A 23490-nucleotide genomic window follows, 5' to 3' on the forward strand; every position below is an offset into this window, starting at 1 on the left:
TAAGATGGGCTTCATGTGTAAGTATCGGCAGATCACGATCCCCCAAAAATTAAAGAAATCGGCGCCCAGAAATCAACTGGTGGATTAATCAGAGGCCAATAAATGTGTCCTATTATACATGTATATAATGTAAACAGCCAGAAATCTAATAGTTTATAGCAGGAGTGTTAATAATCTAATGATCGGACTGCTGTTTGCAGCCGGTCCACAATGTTAGCAGAACTAGACGGCCCCAAAACCACATTTCTTTAATCAGGCCGGCCTGATTAAAAGTATTTGGTGTTTTTACTCACATTGATGTCCTTCAGTGGCTTCTTGCTTCCTGGAAGAGGGCAGATATCATTTTGATTTCATATTTTCTGATGCATGTTGTAATGAGTCTGTAAAGTTTTTCACCTCTGGTTCTGATGTAAACAACAACAACAACACAGATCATCAGGATCAGTCCTGCGACGCGCAGAATCAGCAGGACGGAGCTCAGAACGGGCCAGTCTGTGGAATCTGAACATCATGTTTTAATGTCGCTTCATCTGGGTTTCTGACACGAATTTAAATAAATCATGTCTTCTAGTATTTACCTGAGAAGACAGGCGTGTAGTGAACCTCCATCTTGACCTGGTCTTGTCGGACAAACCGACAGCTGTACCTCCTGTAGTTTCCCATCAGACGGTTCACAGTGAGGACAGAAACGCAGCCTGTGTCTCCCTCCAAGCCGACCTTTTTCTCCTGCAGCACATTCCCGGTTTCATTCAGCCAGACGATGCTGCCCTCTGGGCATGAGCGGAGGTCCATGCACATCAGAGAGCAGCTTAAATCCATGATTTGATCATTTTTACACTCAGCATCTGGTGGAGATGGAGAGACTGAAACAAGGAGAGAAAAACAAACATTTATCTCATTTTCCTGCTGAATTTTTGTTTCAACACGTGATTTTTTTACTCTTCAATGACAAATGGCTCATAAGGTTTAGTGCTGAGACTAAAAAGAAAAGGACTGGTGTGACTTTTCTTCACATTAAAATAATGTTTAAAACATAAAAAAATCTTAGAGTTGCTTATTTTTCTTTTGACTGCAGTAGAAACTAAATTCTAATAATTACACTATTAAACTGCCAAAAAGTCTCAGTGTGTTAGCAGAAGTAAAAATCAAAGCTGCTCTGGATCAATACTGAAATTCAATATAAAAAAGGAAACATTAACCCCTCTAGAAACGTTGTAGGTATTAAATGTGGCCGTAGAGTTAAGATTAAGATGGATCTATGGGTGTATTAAACATGTTCATAACAGTTTTGGCATTTATGTGAACTTTTTCTGAAGCAAAACTTCTAAATGCTCATAAATGCATTGATTGAAGTATTTGCTTGACTTCACTGATTATTTTCAGACCAACGTTAACCTTTTTTTGTTTCACTCTTTGAACCTTCAGAGTGACGATCTGGTGAGGATCGTTTTGCTAAACAGAACTTCCTGTAAAAACTGATATAATCTTCATCTGAGCTGTAAATAAGAATGTTTTGCTGCTAAGTTCAGTCAATTAAGAAGCAGAAAAACAAGTTAAAAATACTCACTGGATAAAACACACAGCACAGTATTCATAACGTCAACGGGGTTCTGGAACCAACATCTGTAGTAACCAGCATCTGAGGTCGTGACCTTTCTGAGGAACACAGACCCTTCCCTGCTCACGCTCAGCCGTCCAGACGGAGACGACGCCTCCATCACCGTCCCGTTCTCCACCAGAGACAGAGGATTTCTGCCGCGGCTCCAGTTAACCCCGACATGCGGGTCGGGCTGAAAGAGCGGACAAGACAGGACAGCGTCTTCCCCACGTCCATGAAAGGACACATCATCCACTTTAAAACCGACGTTGTCTGCAAAAAAACAAGAAAAAACCAAACATGATTATTCACATTCTAGTATTTGTAGAGACAGGAGAGAGTTTGCTTCATATAAACTTTATTTTGCCAATTCTCTCAAACTGCAGTCTTCTTCTGTGGTAAGATTATCAACTATATTAATATGGAGACTGTGGAGGAGACAACATATCAACAGCATAAGATTGCAAAGACAATAATGTATAAGTGTAAAAACATATAAAATTTTAAGGCTTTAGATATAGTTTATTGTTCAATTAAACTTCTCTACACTTGCTACTGTGAGGAAGTATATTATAGTTAATATAGTTCTTTTACAAAAACGAGTGATGCATGTCATCAATAAGGCTGGTTACCATGGTTACTAACATACAAATCCAGTTTTTTAAATCAGCTGCAATGAAATGTTGATTTTAAAATATTGCAAATAATGTTTAGAAGAAAAATAAGCTTACTACCTGCTGATGTATTAATATTTTTTATATTAAATGGATGAAAACATGATTGGCATGTTCACAAAACAAGCTAAAAAAAGCTCAAAATGTCTGCTGTCAACTAAATTGTGGAATGATGCAAAGGTGACTTATGAGTGTGCAGATCATTATGGATTTCCAAAAAAATTATTACAAAAAATATTATAAAATAGGACTACGAGTTTAAATGACTTCTAATGCTTTTTTAGTATATTTATGGAGAGGCAGTTTAGTTTAAATTGATGAGTAATACAGGCATAAATAAAAAAACTTATGCTTCGGTCAAACTCTAAGTCTTTTGAAATGTTGATAAATTATTTAATGAGTAAATAAATAAACAAATAAAGAAATCAAATCAACGCTGAAAATCGGACATCCTGTTTTCTGTCCCATTTTCAGACGTTTGTGACATCAAATCTAAATAAATCCAATCTTCACTCATTTTGCAAATGAAAGCTTTGGTTGATGTGCAGTGCAGTTCATACATGGAAAATGATGAATGTGTGTCATTAACCTGAGAAGACAGAGGTGTAGTGAACCTCTGCTTTGACATCGTTTTTCTGAACAAACTGGCAGGTGTATCTTCTGTAGTTTCCCATCTGACATTTCACAGTGAGGACTGAAACCTTTCCTTTCAGCCCGACTCTGTTTGCCTGCAGGACATTTCCAGTTTCATTCAGCCAGACAATTCTGCCCTCTAGAGACGAGAAGCTGTCGGTGCTTAGAGAGCAGCTTAAATCCACGGTTTGATCCTTTTTACACTCATCTGGTGGAGATGGAGAGACTGAAACAAGGAGAGAAAAACAAACTTTGGTCTTATTTCCCTGCTGAGCTTCTGTTTTAATGTTTGTGATATAAAACTGTTTGCATAATGACAAAAAGCTCCTGAATCTCATCAGAAGTAAAACTCAGTTTATAGCATTATTCATTTTACTCCACAGAATGAAACTCCTGCCTGACCAAAATAAGAAGAGGACTAAACTGAATCTGCATAATGCAGCCAGGAGGAGGAAATGAAAGTGAAGCAACCCTCATACTGACCATGCATGTAGCGACAGTGGAGAGGAAAACTCTCCTCTCACAGGAAGAAACGTCCAGCAGAACCAGAACCTGGCTCAGTACAAACGGCAATCTGCCAAGACTGACTGGATGTTTAAGAAGATGCCTGCCTCAAAAAAGATTTTGTTGCTGCATAAGTTTTAAGGCAGCCAAACTAAACTCCATAAATATCTGGAACTGAGACGTCAGAAACTGTGTTTTCAATATGTTATCTTTGCCACATTTTATTTTTATAGACTGATATTAATGGCTAGCAATGCTTCAGAATGTGACGGGACAAACTGGTGGTGTGTGTATCTAATGGAGGTATGACTATGAGTTTGACCCGACTGTGGGAATCTGCAGCATGAAACAGGAGATAAAGATCTGTTCTAAAAGCTCAGAAGCAGAATGATTGAGGTTTAGGTGGTTGAATACTCACTGGACAAAACACTCAGCTGGAAATCTATAACGTAAAGGATGTTCTTAAAGGAACACCGGTAGTTTCCAGCATCTGAAGGCCTGACTCTCTTAATGTTCAGATATCCTTCATGGTTCAGGCTCAGCCTTCCAGCTCGGGACGAGGCCTCCACCAGTGACCCGTCCTCCACCAGGGTGACTTCACCGAAGCTCCAGTCAATCCTGACAGGTGGGTCAGATTGAAAAGTGGAACACGGCAAAGCCACATCATCCCCACGTCCACAGAAGAAATGCCCAAACGCCATAGAACTGATGCTCGCTGCAACAAAAATAAATAAAAGATGTACATTAAAATAAGTTTGACAATATTTGTAGAGACAGGAGAGAATATGGCTAAGAAATCAACATTATTGAAAATTAAGATCTTTTGCTCGTTTCTTCATAAGAAAAAAGTTCGCCAGAACCAGTTTCCTTCAAATAAACAGATTGTTGAACTTGATAAACTTCCAAATTTTAACATTTGAAGTCTGAATTGAATGAAGACATCTAAAATGATAATCAAACACTTGAAGTAAAATATGTTTACCTTCAAACTGAAGAACAAAGAGGAAAAGAAATCCCAGAGCTGCCATCTTACAGCTGCTGATCGCTGGGCAGCGTCTCTGTGATCTGAAGACGTTTCTCTTATTTCCTGTTTGTGACCGACTGACTGATGAGTTCAGCCAACCCCCACAACTCATCTTCATCAGTATTTATTTGATTGTCATGGTGATTTTTGGCTGAACCACAAACAAATTACTTTTTTCCCTCCTTTACGTCTTTTCCCCAGTCCTTTTGGAGGAACACTTCATTTGGCACCAAGATTTGTTTTTTACTTTTTCCAAAGTACTCTCACATATCATAACCAATAAACCAACTAACTGTACAATAATCTATCTTAAAAGTCCAAAAACATATGGTGTAGGATAACATTGTGCATAATATGTGCTGTAAAAATATTTAACTGTTTGCTTTTTGGGTTAAGCAGCATCAGTTCCAGTGAAACTAAAGAGGATCCAGCTTAAAGAAAAAGTGAGACTGCAACCAGCTTCCTGTTTCCTGTCACGTTCTCAAAACTCCGACACTAATCACTGATCAATGTTTCAATATTTAAAAAAAGTGTAAAGACAAAATCGTCAAGTATATTCAGCTTTAATCCAGACTGTTTAACATCAGTCCACCACAGATGATTTCTATTCAGTGCTAGAAAAAAACTTTTCTTTAGTTTCCAGATAGATTTGCTCTCATACAGGAAATGATCAAAATATTAACTGCTCCTTTATGTGCTGCTTTCTGACTGAAAACAAACAAGTTATCCAACAGAAGTGCTTTATATTTCATCAAAAGTCAATTTATCAGCTGGTTTATTTTTAAAAAACTCAACTTTAAACAAACTATATTTGCATTTTAATCATGTTTAAAAGTTTGAGTTCGTGTCTTTTTCCTTCCTGTAAAAATTAATCTGATGAGTTTTAGATGTTTTCTGATAACTTGATGTGAAGCTGGTTGTCAAACTCACTTTCATTTTGGGTCACATCAAGATCAAGGATGTGTTTATGGGCCGTTTGAGGCGGGACGTTTATAAAACTATGTTAAAATATTAATAAACAGCCGTTTCTGCATTTGATCAGAACTTAATGAATTAAATATTTAACGTATTTTCACGTTTATCTAATTTTACACAATACAGATAAAACTGTTCATTTGACTGATAAAATTATATATATATATATATATATATATATATATATATATATATATATATATATATATATATAAAAGCAAGGTCTTCTCTTCCAGTATAAAAAACAAGCAAATGTGAAATTTAAATATGCTTTACGCTTCATAAAAACACATGAGAATAAAATGAAGTCTAATCTGCTTGCAAGGAAAATGCAAAATAGATCCTCAAATGATTTCTGGAAGGAGATAAAGATTACGAATAATTTTCAAATAAGTCTGCCAACTAATATTGATGATGCTAGTGGGGCAGAAGAAGTTACTCGGTTGTGGGAGAAGCATTATTATGATTTATTTAACTGTGTTAAAAGCGCCCCGTTAAGGATGGACAGCATTGCACATGATGAAGACGTGAATGTGTCAGTTCATGAAACATATGACACAGTCATGAGTCAAAAGAATAATAAGGCCTGTGGTATGGATGAGATCTCTGCAGAGCACTTAAAATTCTCAAGCAAAAAACTCTTTCCTTTGCTTGCCTTGTGTTTTAATGGTTTTTTAGTTCATGGTATTTTACCTGATTCACTTTTAGCTGTTATATTAGTTCCTATTTTAAAAGATAAAGCCGGCAAAATAAATAATAGGGAAAATTATCGACCCATAGCTTTAGCCAGTGTATTATCCAAGGTTCTAGAGAAGATTATATTGAATAAGATTGAGCTTTTTCTTCTTACCTCTGAAAACCAATTTGGTTTTAAATCGCAGCATGGCCCTGATATGTGTATATTAGCTCTGAAAGAGATTTTAGATCTGTATAACAGACATAATTCTACAATTTTTATGTGTTTTATTGATGCCTCAAAGGCTTTTGATCGGGTTAATCATGACAAGTTATTTCACAAGCTACATAACAGAGGGGTTCCTGGATCTATTGTCAGGATTTTATCTTTTTGGTACAAGCATCAGCTGATGTATGTAAGATGGGGTAATTGTGTGTCAGCCCCTTTTAAAATAAGTAATGGGGTTAGACAGGGTAGTGTCTTGTCTCCTCTTCTGTTTAATGTATATATGGATGATTTATCAAATTGGTTGCAACAATGTGGGACAGGCTGTGTTGTTGGTGGGACTATAATTAACCATCTTATGTATGCCGATGATTTAGTTATTTTCAGTCCTGCTGGTCTTCAACAACTACTGAGGACCTGCTCAAACTACGGTCAGGAGTATGACATTCAGTACAATGCACTGAAGAGTAATATTATGATTGCAAGGACCAAGGAGGATCAGAAGTTGGTACTTCCAGATTTCTTCTTATGGGGTGTTGTTCTTAGAGTTTGTACTGCTGTGAAATATCTGGGTCACTATATAACTGATGATTTAACCGATGACATGGACATCAATAGACAACGGCGTTTAGTGTATGCACAAGCTAACATGCTGTTACGTAAGTTTCGGATGTGTTCTGTCCCAGTCAAAGTGGCTCTCTTTAAGGCATTCTGTACCCCACTGTATACTGCTCACCTCTGGAGGCAGTATAGACAAAGTACTCTACAGAAGCTTAAGGTAGCCTACAATGATGGAATGAGGCTGCTGCTAAGGATGCCGAGATGGACCAGTGCTAGTCAGACATTTATCGGTGTCGGGGTCTCCACTTTTCATGCTGTGTTGCGACATCTTATGTACAGGTTCATGGCGAGGCTATGTCTCTCCACAAACAACATTATCTTGTCACTAATAGACATCTCACGACGTTCAGTCAGGTGTAAGTCCAAAATGTGGACTCACTGGCGATGTAGCCTTATGGCAATTCAGTGACTTGGTTATGTGATTACTGTATTTATAATTTTCTTTTTATTATTGTATATTTGCTTTTTTGTTTTTTTGTTTTTTATCTTTTACTCTATGGACCCATTTTTGCGTCTTTAAATAAAGTTGATTGATTGATTGATATATACATACAATATTAACTTAAAGATTCTTTTTCTACAGGTTTAAGGGCCACATGAAATCTTGTGGCGGGCCATATGTGGCCCACGGGCCTCGAGTTTGATGCATGCCATGCAGAGGAAAGTCAGTATTTCAAGAATAATTAGTAAAGACTAATAGAAAAAAATATTAAAAATCTTTTTTGGTGCCACTTTAAGACTTTTTACAATAAGACATAATTAAAAATAGTAAATGCATGACTAAGCTGTGAAATATTTGTAAGCCATTAATAAGCAGGTATTTAAAGATAATGGAAGTTTATTAGTTGTATCATACATGCATACAGTAAATTAAAGTTGTTTTTTTACATGAAAACAAGACAACAGAGATAGGACACGTTAAAAAGCATCACATTAAACAAAGAAGTGTTAAAAATGTAAGAAGGAAAAAACACAATGACATGATAAATAAAATAAACCTTTCACTTTCATGCACAAGCTCCAGTACACAGAAACGTTTTCAGAGTTTTTTACTGCTAATGTAGATCAACATTCACTTTATTCTTCCTCTACTTCCTGTCCTGCAGTTTCCCCACAACATTTAGACTGAAACTAACATTTTTACTCAGGACTTCTGTCTCTTCACCTGATCCTCCTATGATTTATTAGCTTTGTAACATTTAAATAGTAATACAGCAATAAAAACTTAAAATAATCAAAGCTGATATGTACAGCTTGTTGTGGTGAAGTTCAGTGACTGACAGTAGAAGAACAGACTCCAATGTTTTCATAGCTCAGAGAGCCGTCTCTGCAGACAAAATGAACCTGAGATAAAAGAAAGAAATCTCACTGAATAAAAACAGAAATAATGTTCTGGCAAAAGACACATTTTAAGAACCTGACCTTGAATTTATTCACAGGGTATTATTATTATTTTTGGAAATGTTTGACCCAAATATGCACAGTAAGTGCTACCGACTAGATTATAACCACTGAACCAGTTATTGATCTTATTAAGAAATTATTAGGAAATTATTTGTATTTCCTGCAAAAAAAGCTCAGAGAAATAAATATTAAGTTGTCAGACCACAGCTGTCAAAATAAATAAGTTTCCATGGCAACAAGGTGAAAAAAAGGATCAAGTCAAAAGTCTTTTTTTTACTCACATTGATGTCCTTCAGTGGCTTCTTGCTTCCTGGAAGAGGGTAAATATCATTTTGATTTCATATTTTCTGATGCATGTTGTAATGAGTCTGTAAAGTTTTTCACCTCTGGTTCTGATGTAAACAACAACAACAACACAGATCATCAGGATCAGTCCTGCGACGCGCAGAATCAGCAGGATGGAGCTCAGAACGGGCCAGTCTGTGGAATCTGAACAACATGTTTTAATGTCGCTTCATCTGGGTTTCTGACACGAATTCAAACTAATCCAATGTTCACACATTTTAAATATTGACATACGCAGCATTGCTTACAAATGAAGAACAACGATCATTTACCTGAGAAGACAGGCGTGTAGTGAACCTCTGCTTTGACCTGGTCTTTCTGAACAAACCGACAGCCGTATCTGCGGTAGTTTCCCATCAGACGATTCACAGTGAGAACTGAACTGCAGCCTGCATCCAACTTCTGACCATCTTTCTTTTCTTGTAACACATGTCCAGTTTCATTCAGCCAGACAAAGCTGCCCTCTCGACATGAGAAGGCGTTGCAAATCAGAGAGCAGCTTAAATCCATAATTTTGTTCTTTTTACACTCAGAATCTGGTGGCGATGGAGAAACTGAAACAAGGAGAGAGAAACATTTTAAGATTCTTTGAATAGCTGGATAGTAATTAGTTACATTTATTCAGTTACATGGACTTGACAACATTTTAGAAAAAAAGGTTTTGTAAGTAGTTTTACCTTTTATTGTCACTTGACTACTAATTCTATGAAGTATCTCCACTTTTGAGCTAAATTTCTGGACACTCTTACTGCTTTGAGTCACCAGACGCAAAACTAAAGTTTGAGACAGAGTGAGACCTCTTGTTTGTACACAAGCTTTGTTGTTGAAACACTGTAGTGCATAAATGAGGCTGCCTGCAGAAACTGAGCCGTCTCTCCATAAAGCAAAGTGGAGGATAAAACAGCAGGGGAACCTGAAGCAGGAAGTTCCTCAGGTTCTGCACCGTGGATGAAAGGTGTGCAAACACAAACCTTTACTGACCGGCACAAACTTAGTCGAGGTGATTGACACCAAACTGATTTATTTTCAAATGTGAGTGGGGATGGGGAGGAGTTGACCTCTGATGACCCCTGGAGAACATTTTTATTAATATCTTTGAAATAATAGCTGCACAAACCAGCGTAAACATAGTCGAGTTCACCGGGCGCCAGTTAGTACAACTTTCATTTAAAAGTCATAATATGTTCAAAGCCAAAGCAGCACAAACAAAATATTTTGCTGCATAAACCAGCATAAATGTAGTCGAGTTGACCGACAGCCATTTTCAGAAGGTGAGGCGCCAACGTCACTCAGGTTTTCCTTTGATTTCTGTCCTGTTAGTACAAACAGGCGACCTTATCGCCACAAACATTTAAAGATGATCTTTGACTCACTCAAGGTGGCAGAAAGCTCAAGAATCAAACTTATTCTTGTTAATCCTCATTGTATCTTTTACCTATCGGCTTTTATATGGGTTTATTTATGGTTCAGAATATGATGGGATAAAATGGCGGAGTGGGTTCATTTGAAATGGAGTTATGGTTTTACAGGAGTGATTAATGATTGAAGTGCAGGTGATCAAATACTCACTGGACAAAAGACACAGCACATTCTCCAAAACGCTGATGGAGTTTGGAAACTGACATGTGTAGACTCCAGCATCTGAAGCCGTAACTTTCCTGATGATCAGAGATCCGTTAATGTTCACGCTCAGCCTTCCTCCTCGAGACGAAGCGTCCATCATCGTCCCGTTCGACACAAGAGTTTCTCCATCATGATGCCATTTAACCCCAACATGTGGGTCAGATTGAGGAAGTCGACACAACAAAACTACGTCTTCCCCAAGTGGATGGTAGATCTCCGCTCTAGATATAGCACAGACACTTGCTGTAAAAAAATAAAAGTTTTAAAGGACTATTCAGACTAATATTTGCAGATGCTTAACAATCAGAAATATGAAATGGGAGCTGATGGGAAGTTTCGCTGTTTCAGCTCTCAAATAGCTGTTTAAAGAGAATCACTCAGCAGCTTAACTTAACAACTCGAGGTCATTTGTTTCCCTCTGACGTTTTGACAGTGTTTATTTAAAAATATACTTTCAGTGCTAATTTTACTGTAACCCTGCAGTGCATGTTTGTTGTTGATCCTGCATGTTTTCATGGTTTCTGTTAGAAATTCTGCTCTCATCTTTGCAAAGTCCAGAATTATTGCAATACAGTTGAAAGCAGCTTCTGTTATGGGTTTTGTTTGTTTTGGCTCTTTGTCAGTAGTGACCATTAAACACAATAACTTGTTTTTAAACTCCAATGCATGTCAAACTTTTGCCATAAACTACAACTTAAAGTAATAATAAAAAGCCATTTACCTTCAAACTGAAGCACAAAAATGAGCAGCGCTCCAAGGAGAGACATTGTTCGTCTGACTTCCTCACACAAGCCTCTCTTTTAAAGCCACATAAAAGTAGAAGTGCATCCATTTCCTCTTTGTGGTCGAGTTTCTGTGGAAAAGATCGAAACAAACAGCAGAATTCAAAATGTTTACCTGCTGGTAGAAAACGATGATGAACTCAGACCACAAAGGGAAGCTGTTCAGAGATGGGATGAAAAATGGAAACACAAACCTCCAGATTATTAAGATGTTATGAAATTATCTGTTGACTGAAAAACAATGACTCATCATTTTTTCCATGTGACCTCAGTTTGATATTTTTGATGCTCAGAAATCAGCTGTTTCTGTTATTGTCCTGATGTTTTTAGTTTTCATTCAGTGCATGATGGCTACCACAGAAAAGTGCTACAGAATTTAAAAATAACTACTTTTTGTTCCTACAGATCTGAAGTCTTTCTGATATGAATCTGTTTAACTTTAAACCCAAACCTGCTGTTGGATTTGCAACATCAGCAAAATGAGGAACCAGTTAAAAAACACATTTAGCTACAAACAAAAAATATTCTGGAGAATAAAATACACATTTACATTGTTGACATAGTAAACATAGTAAATATGTGTAGTGAGTAAATAAACAGCTTTCACACACAGATGTCCTTTAATGTAGCGAATAAACCAGAGAACCACAACCAAATATCAGTGGTTCCATGATATTTTTCTACACATCAGAAAACCATTCATTTGTTTTGAAATCATGTTAGAAAGATAAAACTACACGATAGTAAAGTCTGACATGTTTGAATCTTAACACGTCATCAAAGCCGCACAGCTGAATGTCAGTCTGATCAGAAAGGCGTTTCCGTTCAAATGATGCGTTCAAAACTGCAGGACATCAGAGTGCAGGCAGCTTCACCACTGCCTGAGTAAAAACCTCCAAACAATGAAAAAATACTGGAGGAATAAAACTGTTACTCTTAATACAGAATTACAATTATAAGTTTGTAAATATCTACTTATTTAACATGAATATGAAACGATTTACTGACAAAGAATGTGTAGCTGATATATTTTAGTTTTACCACTAGGGGGCAGCAAAATGATAATTTGATACGACCAGAAACCTGCTGTGCTAAAATGTTCTGCTGTTCGTTAATGGCTGAAGTGGCCAAAGTCAGGTTTACAATGTTTATAGTTACTGTTACATGAAATGCACCATAATGGCTCTAATCACAAAAAAGAGAAGGAGTTTACAGTCAATGAGACTTTCAGCAAGATTAAAATCAAGGAGTTGTAAAGCAAAATGTAACTAAAAAAATGTTTTATTTTCAGTTTTCATACATAATAGCATTTTGAAAATAGGTTTTACATTATTGTTCAAAACAATACAGAAAAATAATTGAATATCTGGTTTAAAAATGAGCTTTTAGCTGCTTATAAAAATGAACAACAGTTCAGAGGGAGACAGACAGTCTGACTGTCTCATTTCCACGTTGATCTCTGATCAGAACCAGGATCATTAAACTGGACTCTGAAGGGGATGAGACGCCAGAGCAGCTGAAACATGGAAATTAGAGGGTTCAAAACAATCTGCTGTATAAACTCAGGAGAGCTAAATAAAAAAAGCATTTTAGTTAAATCCAGAAACAATGTAAAAAAAAAAGCAGAACAGAAAATAAAGCTTTGGTTTGGTCAGACGCAGCGATCAAAACCTTAAACCACAAACTGGGTAAAAGTCTCCAGATGAGTTTTTTGTATTTTGAAAGTTGTATTTTACAGAATAAAGGTGGATTTAATCCAAAACCAAGTCAACATTTCCTTTGAATATTTGCACTTCTGCTTGTGGGTCTTCATGCATCAGTTACTACTAGAGGTGTGCCGATCGATCGGTCACCGATCATAATCGGGCCTATTTCGTGAAAAAGTGCATGATCGGTGATCGGCGATCATTGGCTCTTGTTGCCGATACCGATCATCTCATTTCCAGCCTGCCTGTGCAGCTGGTCTCCTCTTTCCTTCACTCTGCGCAAACGCGCAGCAACAAATCCTAAGCGATGTGGAACTATAAGGCTCTGAGTGAATGGGGAAGTTTGCGTGTTGTGGGGAAAATTGAAGCAGGTCAAAATGCATCAACACAACGAAGCTAATACGACATAAAAACAATGAGATACTTGACGGAGTTTGGCTACATCGAGGCTCATTGCAGTAAAAAAGACATACGGAGGATCAGACAGCAGGTAAAGCAGCGCACAGCTACAAACACTCACCCGGATTAGCATGACGGTCAGAAAGCTAAACAAATAACCTGGAAAATGATTTAAGTCTCCGAGCTGCGATGTCAGACGCTGGTTCTGCTCTCCTGTTGAACCGCTGCTACGCTACAGGTAGTAATATCTGACAGACGGAGCTTCGCTTCTGCTCCACCTGGTAGTGACTCTCACACCGAACCTGCTTAAAGCTGCAGCATCTAACTTAAAAAATACATTTTACCTACATATTAAAACTTTCGCTGTCCTAACTTGAGACAGATAATCTCTAAAAAAATAATCGATCTCCTCCCTGATCTGCATAATTACTCCGCTCAGTCAGAAACAGCCAATCAGAGCTAGCAGTAATCAGCTAGCCGCCATGCTAACAGGAAGTTTTCATTCAGTAAATCTGGATTGTTTATTGTAATGGATCCTGTTTTTGCCTTTGAATGTTAAGTTTTATACTTGAATTTTTTTGGCAATGTTGAGATGTTTTATTTTGGCTCTTTGCATTATTTAGCCTCTTCAGAGCCTTCATATGTTATCAGTCTGTTAAAGGTAGTATTATCAATAGCAGTACAATTTGCACAAAGCCTGTTTTGTTTAGTTTTCTTCTTGAAAAAAGTTATTAAAAACAAGTTTTTGTCTAAATTAAGGTGAATTCATGGTTCCTTTTTCCACATAATGTAACCGGTAGTGTTTATGATAAAAAAAATAATAATAATTATGTGATCGGTATCGGTGAATTGGCCCTCATGGGTGATCCGTATCGGTATCGGCAGGAAAAAACCTGATCGGCACATCTCTAGTTACTACATATTCATGCTGCTTCTCTTTAGTTCAGGATTTACAGTCCACATATTTTACAAACATAACAAAACTTTACCATATAACTCAGTCATGGTACATTTCTGCAAAGAAATCTTTATGATCACTTAAAAACAACAGAAAACGTCCAAAGCATGATGTAAATAAATCTTTGGTATTGCTGAAACCTAAACCCAGCAGCCCGCTTCCTGTAAGGCGGTTTATTAAACGTCTCACTTCCTGTTTCCTCATTTTGGCTCAGTGAGGCAGCTGTAGACGTCGCTGGGGTCGATGTCCGCCTTCGTCTTTTTTTTAGTCCTCACAGCAGAATAAGTCACAGTTTCATCAACCGGTTGGACCTGCAGCACAAAAACCACAAACCGTTTCAATTTCATATGAAAGACTTTTCACTTGTAGATATTTGGTTGTTAAAACTCGACATGACACATTAAAATACTCTCACTCTTTTTATTCTCTTCAAAAAATTATTTAGTTATGTAGTGTATTTTTATTTCAGTTGTTTGTTCTCACAGTAAAGACTTTGTTTTTATTTTCAGTCCAACGTCCATGTTACCATTACTGTGGGAAAACAGATTTCCTCCCAACAAAGTTACTTAGTTGGCGTCTCAAACCGTTCATCAAAGAAACGACACTCTGAAACGTGGTTAACGTCACCGGACATAAACATGGATTGTTTTCATTTACTCTGGGCTGACAGAACCAGGAAGAGAGGAGAGGAATGATAGATGGTGTAATCCTGTGAACCATTTAACGTGAAGTTGGAATTAGAACCTGGCACCAAGTAACCGTTCTTCAAAGCACCTCTTACAAACATCGTTTAAAGTTTTTCCATAAGCAAAACTCAACTTTAATGTTTCCAGTTTAAAGTTACAGGAGCTTCATGTATCATTAATTTTAGTCTCATTTGTACAAGTGTGTCTAAACGTGTTTTCACCAGTTTATTACTGCTGATGCGAGGAGCGGCCATATTGAAACACTCCTTGTATTTCCATATGCAAAGATTGAAACTTTGTCACAGATAAACTGTAATTATACTATAATACATTTAACAGATGAATTCAGTCAGTTTCTACCTGCAGATTGGATTCGTTTCATTCATTGGTTTTATGAAATCAAACAAATTTAAAATGGGACAATTATAAGATTGCAAAGCTCACTGGGTGTCTTACCTTTATCTTCTGAGAGGGTTTGGAGTGGCTAACAGTAGCATAGGTCAGGTTGGCCTGCAGCTCATCCTGAGAACAAACAGTTTACATTTATCTACAGTTACAGTAGAAACATCTGCATCTATGGAGCCACCGAAACTTTTCTGTCTTATTCTGTCCTGTTAGGTTTGTCCATTTCATTCATTTCATTCACCCAGGAAGAGACAACATGTCCAACATACACACAGATACAACATGTCTTCTGCTAAGGAGTCTACAAAGTAAAAGTCCATGTAGTTTGATCGATTTTCCAAACCACATTGTGAAAGAAAACGAAACAAACAGATGAAGATATTCTAAGCTAAGTTTGAAAAGCTTCCTCTGAATATTTGGAACAACTTGGACAGATGAGGCCAAAGTTCACTGTGTCATGTTTGGAGACGTCATGACAACCAACATCTCAATTCTAACTGCTGAGCACAGTGGAGGAGGACTGGTGATGTGGGATTGTTTTTAGAGATGTCTTCTACGAGGACTGAACCGTTTTAAACCATTCTGTCCGTCAGATAATCCTGAATATGAGAATGTCTCTGAAACTGAAGCTTCAGCCAAACCGGGTCATGATGTGACGTCACTGGTCCATAAGCATGAGATGATTAAGATTCCCACAGTGGGAGGACAGAAGATAAGTGGTTTAAATATAAAGGAGAAAAACAAACTGAAACCAAAATGATATTAAAAACAGAAATGAGGGACAGAGAAGAGTTTTAACAAATGGTCCAGGCAGGTTTTGAACCTGAGACGGTCCAGTCAAAGTCTCTCTGTCATGGGGTGTGGTTGGTGGTGGTGAGGAGAGGCGCAGAGAACCCAGGTTATAGTGAAGGTGATGATGAATTTAATAATAATGATGCTCGTAACAGTCCAGAACAGGCAGCACGGCAGCAAATTAGCACACAGCTAACACAGGTAGCGACTGATATAAAGACTGTAGAATGAAAACAAGTAACCTCAGGACTTCACAGTTCTACTAAAGAAACTCAACTATAGACATGCGACGAATGACGCCAACAACGACAAGGATCTGACAAGAGACAACAGGTGGACTTAAATACACACCGGGTAACCAAGGGGACGAGACACACCTGGGAGACGATCAACGGGGAAGACGCAGAGACTCACAGGGAACAGGATAACAAACAGAAAATCTCAAAATAACTACACAGAAAAACACAGATCACAACACTCTCAGCCTCAGTTTACAGGTGAGTTTGATCAACCAAAGGAGCTAAAATTAGAAACGTTACATTTCACACTGACATTAATTATTACAAAAGAAAACAGCTGCTACTGTATTTCACTGACTGATAAATGTCAGATTTTTTTTTTAGTTATTAATTGCAGCTAAATGTATTTATATAAAACTAAGTGTTTCGTTCTCTGACAAGTTTAGAAAAGAGGAAGAACTTGCAATCATTTCCTGTCACTTTAGATTTCCGGAGAGCTAAAGATGGTGTAGATGTGTCGCAACTGTTCTTATGTAACAAAACTGTTCCAGTTTTCCACCCATTAAAAGTGCATCGAGTGATTTGATGTTTTTTCTCCAAACTCCATAGGAAACGTGTTTGTGTCGATACTCACATACTGATGATTTTCATTGGTTGAATCTTGATTTTCTGAATCAAAAGAAAACACCATAATCATTTTTAAAATTTTTTGGTGATCGTACCAAACTTCTGCTTATTTTTAACCACTGTTGCTTCACTGCTCTGTGGTAACTATGGAAACGGTTCTTCCTCATTCTGAGAAACATCTTTCTCAGAGTTAGATGTCAGAAGGGAAATAAAACTGAAAATATCTGCAGCTCTTTGAACTCAGAGAAATTCACATGGAAGATGTCCAGTTTGCCAGAACAACTAATAACTAACTAACTAAATGAACCACCTTCATCATATTGGAAACACACAGCAGTCAGTATGCTGCCTTCAGCTGAAAGTGCTTATAGAGTTTACTCCACTTGGATAATAATGGGGATTTCACTCTGAACACAATGTGCTCCAAACCGTTTGGTTAGACTTTGACTATGCCATCCTGACACTCATGTCCATGTAACCAACATTTGCATGACAACACATGCCCAGGAGCCTGTTGCTATAATCCAGGCCTGAATTTTACAGCTGATGAAAACATGAACAAAAAAAAAAAAAAGGTTTTGCCCACTATGATAATCTTGAAGTTTTAGAATAACTTTACGTTTTCATCCAAATAAAGCAGCTTAATCAGGTTATTTAACAGGAAGTCTGGATGCTGCAGCCTTTCTGAGTGGCTGATGGTTCATCCATTCAGACTGTTTTAGACATTTTGTTCCTGCAGAACATCAAGAAGAACCTTCAGCCAACAGGAACGTTCACCATCAGATCAACGGAGGGATCAAACCCCCACACCTCTTCCACAACCACCACACAGCTGGGCTAACACACCTTTAGAGGGACAGTATTATGTCTGCAGCTCTGAGGAGGAGCTGAGACGTGAAGGCGGAGCTAGGTCCAACCAGGCGTTTTGCACAGCTGAATGGTTCTTAAACATGCATCAAGGCAGCACACCAGGTATGTTTTAATGAAGGAATAACATTATAACATAATGTAAAACTCCAAAAAGTCGATTTTCCAGAATACTGCCTCTGGAAGTGAAAACATCTCTGACTGCAGTTTAAGGCGATGTTTTAGAGAACCACTGGTGTCTGGATTCCTCCTCTAACAGAAGATTTAAATAGAAATCTGATCATCACATGTTTTCACACTCGACAATATCAGATTTTAAATTTGTCATTGAAAGATCTTTCACTAATAAAGACGTGTTTTTAAATAACGTTTTGTCTGTACTTGAAGCTTCTAGTGAAATAAACTCAGCACCTGTTGTGGTTTTGTGATCCTCTTTATTTCTGGTGTTCCTGAGTTTGATGAAAACAGCAGCAAGAACAACCAGCAGCAGCAGAACGCCGATCACTGATCCGAGGATGATGAGGATGATGGAGGTACTGGTGTTACTTTTAACAGCAGTACCTGTGCTGTTAGGAGCTGCTGTTAAAAGATTCAGATTACAAATCATCCAATAGATAATATATGCTGGTCTTAAAAAGATATCACTAGATTTCAATAGGCATTAATATAATCACACACTTTACTCAACTTTGGATTCATAAGATGACATCATACCTTCATGTTGGTAGTGAGCTTCTACCTTCACTTTGTTTCCTCCAACAAACTGGCAGGTGAATCTTCTGCTGCTCTGAAGATTCACAATAAGATGAGAAACACAACCAAACTGTCCTCCTGATTTATATCCGTCACCTTCACCAGTCAGTTCACTTCCTGTCTCGTTCAACCAGAGGAGACTTTTAACTGGACAAGTACCTGACCTGAATCTCAACAGAGAACACTCTAATGTGAAGTTATTCACTGTTGGATCAGCGTCTGGTGGAGATGAAGAGACTGAAAGAAATTCAGACAATAACAATTCATGTTTAATGGTTTTTTCTAGCAACAGAAAACAAACTAAATTAAGCTTTATTTTTATGGTTATGAACAGCAGCTGTTGTGTTGAAACATTGCAGACCAACACCTGGCACTAACTCTGAACAGGAGCCACTGGACATGGCCGTTTACCACTACAACATGAAAACATCATGAGAGAACTGATCAGGTTAGCTTAGTCTCTAAAACCAGACAGATCCAGATCCAGTTCTGACTGAACTCAGATAAAAACACATCATGATCTAAACATTCAGATCCAAACAGAGATTTTAGGGTAAGAAAAACTGAAATCAGCAGGTAGAGAGTCATTAGTTTAGATACTCACTGATCAGCAGATTTAGAAACACATCTGTGTTATAACTGCATCTGTACCATCCAACATCATCAGCATTGATGTTGTTGATGATCAGAGAACAGTTTCTGTCCAAACTCATCCTGGAAGAACGAGGTGAACTCTGAACGATTCCTCTATGAACTTCCTGCTGAATGTTAATGTTTTTATTTCTCTTATATTTCCAGTCAACAGAGGAACATGAGTTGAATGATGAAGGTCTGTTACAGGGCAGAACAGCTTCATCTCCAGCTCTGTGGTAGAGATGGACTGGAAAAAACATTCAGAGAAATATTTTACTACATATTTGGTTATTAATACAGTATCAGTCTCTGTTGTTCTGATTGTATTCACTGGAAATATAGAATCTCTAAAAAGATTAAAAGCATATTTTACAATATTTTAATAAAAGAATATATTACTGGTCAACATTGAAGTCAAACATTTTTCTAAGTGGTTTTTATTTCCACTTTGATCATTTCTTGCTCCTGTTATCAGCCTTTAAGGTTTTTCTACAGATCTGAACATATTATTGTTGTTTCCCACTGATGGTTGAGTTTCTGCTCACACATTTACAGAAACAATCATTTTGATCAACATTCTTAGATCAAACATTCAGTTTTATAGAAAACTTCAGAAATCGGCTTGTTTGTTTTCTCTCTGCCAGTCAAATAAGAGGAAAAGAAATTTGATATGTAATATTGTTTAGTTAGTAGCTAAAATAAATATAAATATATTCAAAAGGTAACAAATCTAACAATACTGTAACTTCTGAATCCCATAGAAGCTCATTAGATTTAAAGTTTTTTATTTGCATTTAAACGTCAGTTTCTCCTGAAGAACTGGATGATTTAGTGTCTCTGTGTTAAAACTCAGTTTATTATCTAACCTGGAAACTGACCAGCATTTCTCTGTTTAACACACTTATCTGTCTCTTCCTGTGTGTTTCACTTCCTTCTTTCCATCATTTTCATCTTTCCATCTTTTCATCTCTATCAGCCTCTAAAAGTCGCTGCTTTGTTTTGGTGTCACTTTTTAAAGGTTCCCTACAGAACGCTGCTCTGGTCACTTTGTTCCACATAAACATTCAGACGGTTCACTGATCAGTTCAGTGGATCTGATTTACTTTTAAAACTATTAACACATTATTATTTTATAATTCAAGCTTAATTATTCAGCTATCACTCAATAGAGTGACAACAGAATATGAATCACATTCATATTATTATTATTCTGATAAATCACACTCAGTATCTGTAAATTGTTTTGTTTCATGAAGGATGTTTCACTGATCTTAAGCTGCAGCAGATAAAAAAAAAGTTCTAAACTTCTTTTTTCTCAGAGGAAATAAATCAAGTTTTATTTCAGATAGAAAACTTGTTTTGAAAAATACTTAAACTGTCTACAAAGAAAAATGATAACCACATATAACTTATATAAAATATAAATAATCATAATAATCTAGTAATTCCTGCTGTTTATCTCATTTATTCTGTAAATAAAATACTTTGTACCTTTAAAAAAAGGTGGTATGTATTGAGCTTCAACCTTCACTTTGTTTCCTTCAACAAACTGGCAGGTGAATCTTCTGTTCTCGTCGCTCTGATGCTTCACAGTTAGAGAGGAATAACATCTTTGTCTTGAGCTGCGATCATCAGTTTTACCAGTCAGTTCAGTTCCTGTCTCATCCAACCAGCGGAAACTTTTCTCTGGACAAGAATCCAATCCTCCGTATTTCCACAGAGAACATCGTAATGTAAAATCTTCCTTTGTTGGATCAGAATCTGAAACTAAAGGAGAAAATAAAACAGTTTTCTCAATATAAAACTTTAAAGTTTGAGAACTTTATTAAGGTTCTCAAAGGTGAGAATTCTAATATAAAGTCTTAGGCTGCAGAATGTATGTGAAATAAATAATAACTTTTTTTAAAATGTTTTCTCCATTTTACTTGATTATTGATTTACATTATTACAGATCAGAGCAGGTTTTCATCAGCTTGATGGAAGAAAGTTGATTATTCAGCGATGTGATCAAATATTGAACAAAACAAGATGAACTCATTAAATCTAAACATCCTCAGCACAACGTTCACTCTGATGAGCAACTTCCTGATGACATCACAGCTTGGCCCCGCCCCCAGATCAGACAGGAAGTAGCAGAAAGGCAACAGAGGTTGGAGGAAATAAATTTTAAAACTTCACTGCAAGCTTCATTTCCTCCTTCTCTGTGGACTGATAGGTAATGTTTGCCTGAATCTAAATAAATGATCGTTTCTCTCTGACTGAACAACATGTGACCTTCTGACTGCATCAGGTCACTGAGAGGTTCCCTCATGTTAAAGTCCAAAGAAGTTCAAGGTTCAGAGAAAAAGGAAATCAGAACTGATGATGTCAGAAACATCTGTCCAACATTTCACCAAGTAGATCAGAAGGAAAGAGACTGAGAGTTAAATCATTCAGGTCTAAATACTCACTGGTTAAAACACTCAGATACACGAGACCATCTGAGGAGGTTCCTGATCCAGGTCTATAGGTGTAGCGTCCAGCATCATCAGCAGTGATGTTGTTGATGGTCAGAGAGCAGCTGCTGTCCATATTTAACCTGGAAGCTCGAGGTGAACTCTGAACAACTTTTCCTTCTCTAACCTCTGATTGAGTTGTGCTTGTATCTCTGCTGTAAAGCCAGTTAACAATGGAGCATGGGTAATATGATGAAGGTCTCTCTGAAGGTAGAACAACATTTTCTCTCTCTCTGTGATACAGATAAATAGTTCCTCCTCTGGTTCCTGCAGCAGAAACAAAAACATCAAAGTGTTACACATTTCATTCTTCACAGTCATGAAGGTAAAATTATAAATGTTAGTCGTCTCTTTTCATGGTGTTGAATTACTTTTACATTGTTCAGTCTTGTGGACAAAAAAGTTAATTCTGTCAGCATTTATTTTTCACTCATGCAGGACATGTTTATTTTGCAGATACTTTACATTAATGTCTCCATGAAAATGACAGTGAACCAAAGTTTGCTTTAATTTTTCTCATCTTCATGTGAAAGAAAACAGATCTTTACCTTCAAACTGGAGCACAACGACCAGAACCAGAACCAGAACCAACATCTCCTGTCCGTCTATCAGCTGCTGAACTGAGAGACTTTTCTCTGCTGCTGATCTGAAAACACTGATGATGTTTCCTGTTTGCGGCTGAAATAAAGGATAAAAACAGCTTCACACCAACACCCAGCATGTATTCTGTAACTCTGCTGTCGTCACATTTATGTCCTTTAGAAACTGACAGAAAAACCACAGATAGAAGGAAGTAGTTTTACAAGCTTTAGATAGAAATGAACATTTAATCAATTTTGAACTGATTCACTTTGTAACACTAAGAACTAAAGTGAGTCATGGTTTAGCTGGAGGATCTGATTATAAAGAAAATAAAACAATGTTTCTTTTTTATTTCTATTACTTTCAGTACAGCTTGTTGTCATTTCCTTCACAAAGAGGAACAATGATTCATTCTAATGAGCTGCAGTCAGTCCACCAACAGCAGCAGCTCTGAGACTCTGCAGACAGAGAATCAAACCGAGTCGGAACAGAATCCAATCAGGTCCAACTGGATCCTCCAGCAGAGGCTTCAGACTCAGGCAGTGGGTCACATTTGGTCCATGAGAACATTCAACATGTCAGCTAGAGCTGGATCACTGGGAAACAAACCATTCAGTACTACATATCCCAGAATGCTCTGTTGGTGAGTGAGCCATCTGCCAGGACCCACATGCTCCCTCTACTGGTGACAGTTAGTATTGACCTGATGATACATTCGCTCAAAATATTTCACTGTGTAATAAAATCTCCCAGTTTCTGATTTCCAGTCAATAAAAACCAAGTAGAGACTCAACACTCCCTGATTTCAACCTAAACCAGCAGATAATTAACCAAAACTTGATCAAACTAAATAAACCACAGCTGCAGGTGTGGCCTATGTGGATCTGGTGGCTTTTCTTGGTGTGGTAATGAACAACAAGGAGCTGCTCAAGTTGGCATCAGTTGTTTTTCTTTAATTCTCCATCTGCATTTCACACAAAGGGCATGGAGGTGAGGTCAGTCTGGTATAAAACAAGCTCCTCGTCGGTCACTGATCCTCATGGCTCTGAGGATTACCCATAATACAGTAATCACAATACAATTGTTGAAAATGACAGCGATCACAGTGGATTTTGTTTACAATAAAGAAAGAACCAGTGAGTGACTTTTCAGAGAAAATAAAGCAATTAATTAAAATGCTCTGAAAAATAAAAAAAAATGTTGACATTTTATTTACTGGATGCCATTTTTATGTTTTACTTTATATAACCTTGCATTTTAGAACA

General features: G+C 37.3%; 3 protein-coding genes across 4 annotated transcripts; all 3 read right to left on the bottom strand.

Moving 5' to 3' along the window:
- Nucleotides 1–256: 256 nt before the first annotated feature.
- LOC148153123 (peroxidasin-like) lies at nt 257–4210 on the bottom strand. Its single transcript, XM_088002024.1, has 6 exons — nt 3827–4210; nt 2861–3130; nt 1568–1870; nt 579–863; nt 397–501; nt 257–322 (listed from the first exon to the last, which is right to left on the bottom strand). Exons 1-6 carry the CDS (start codon nt 4107–4109, stop codon nt 267–269), a joined length of 1302 nt encoding a protein of 433 aa, XP_087858150.1. The 5' UTR covers nt 4110–4210; the 3' UTR covers nt 257–266.
- A 3539-nt stretch (nt 4211–7749) lies between these two features.
- On the bottom strand, nt 7750–11234 carry LOC148153124 (uncharacterized). The gene is made up of 6 exons (XM_088002031.1): nt 11023–11234; nt 10248–10544; nt 8951–9232; nt 8718–8822; nt 8615–8643; nt 7750–8273 (listed from the first exon to the last, which is right to left on the bottom strand). The coding sequence occupies exons 1-6, from the start codon at nt 11066–11068 to the stop codon at nt 8199–8201; spliced, it is 834 nt and encodes a 277-aa protein (XP_087858157.1). The 5' UTR covers nt 11069–11234; the 3' UTR covers nt 7750–8198.
- A 1112-nt stretch (nt 11235–12346) lies between these two features.
- Nucleotides 12347–22341, bottom strand: LOC106906944 (uncharacterized). Of its 2 annotated transcripts, XM_088002023.1 has the most exons (9): nt 22192–22341; nt 21599–21910; nt 20640–20915; nt 19120–19395; nt 18477–18752; nt 18174–18341; nt 16903–16937; nt 15289–15354; nt 12347–14457 (listed from the first exon to the last, which is right to left on the bottom strand). In XM_088002023.1, the coding sequence occupies exons 1-9, from the start codon at nt 22235–22237 to the stop codon at nt 14347–14349; spliced, it is 1566 nt and encodes a 521-aa protein (XP_087858149.1). In that variant the 5' UTR covers nt 22238–22341; the 3' UTR covers nt 12347–14346. The 2 variants fall into 2 exon arrangements, with proteins under 2 accessions (XP_087858149.1, XP_087858148.1); XM_088002022.1 differs by lacking the exon at nt 22192–22341 and having other exon boundaries at nt 18174–18338; nt 21599–21839.
- Nucleotides 22342–23490: the final 1149 nt, after the last annotated feature.

This window comes from Poecilia mexicana, unplaced genomic scaffold, assembly GCF_051168715.1.
Source record: "Poecilia mexicana isolate PSO_F unplaced genomic scaffold, ASM5116871v1 scaffold_21, whole genome shotgun sequence".
NCBI classification, from domain to species: Eukaryota; Metazoa; Chordata; class Actinopteri; order Cyprinodontiformes; family Poeciliidae; genus Poecilia; species Poecilia mexicana.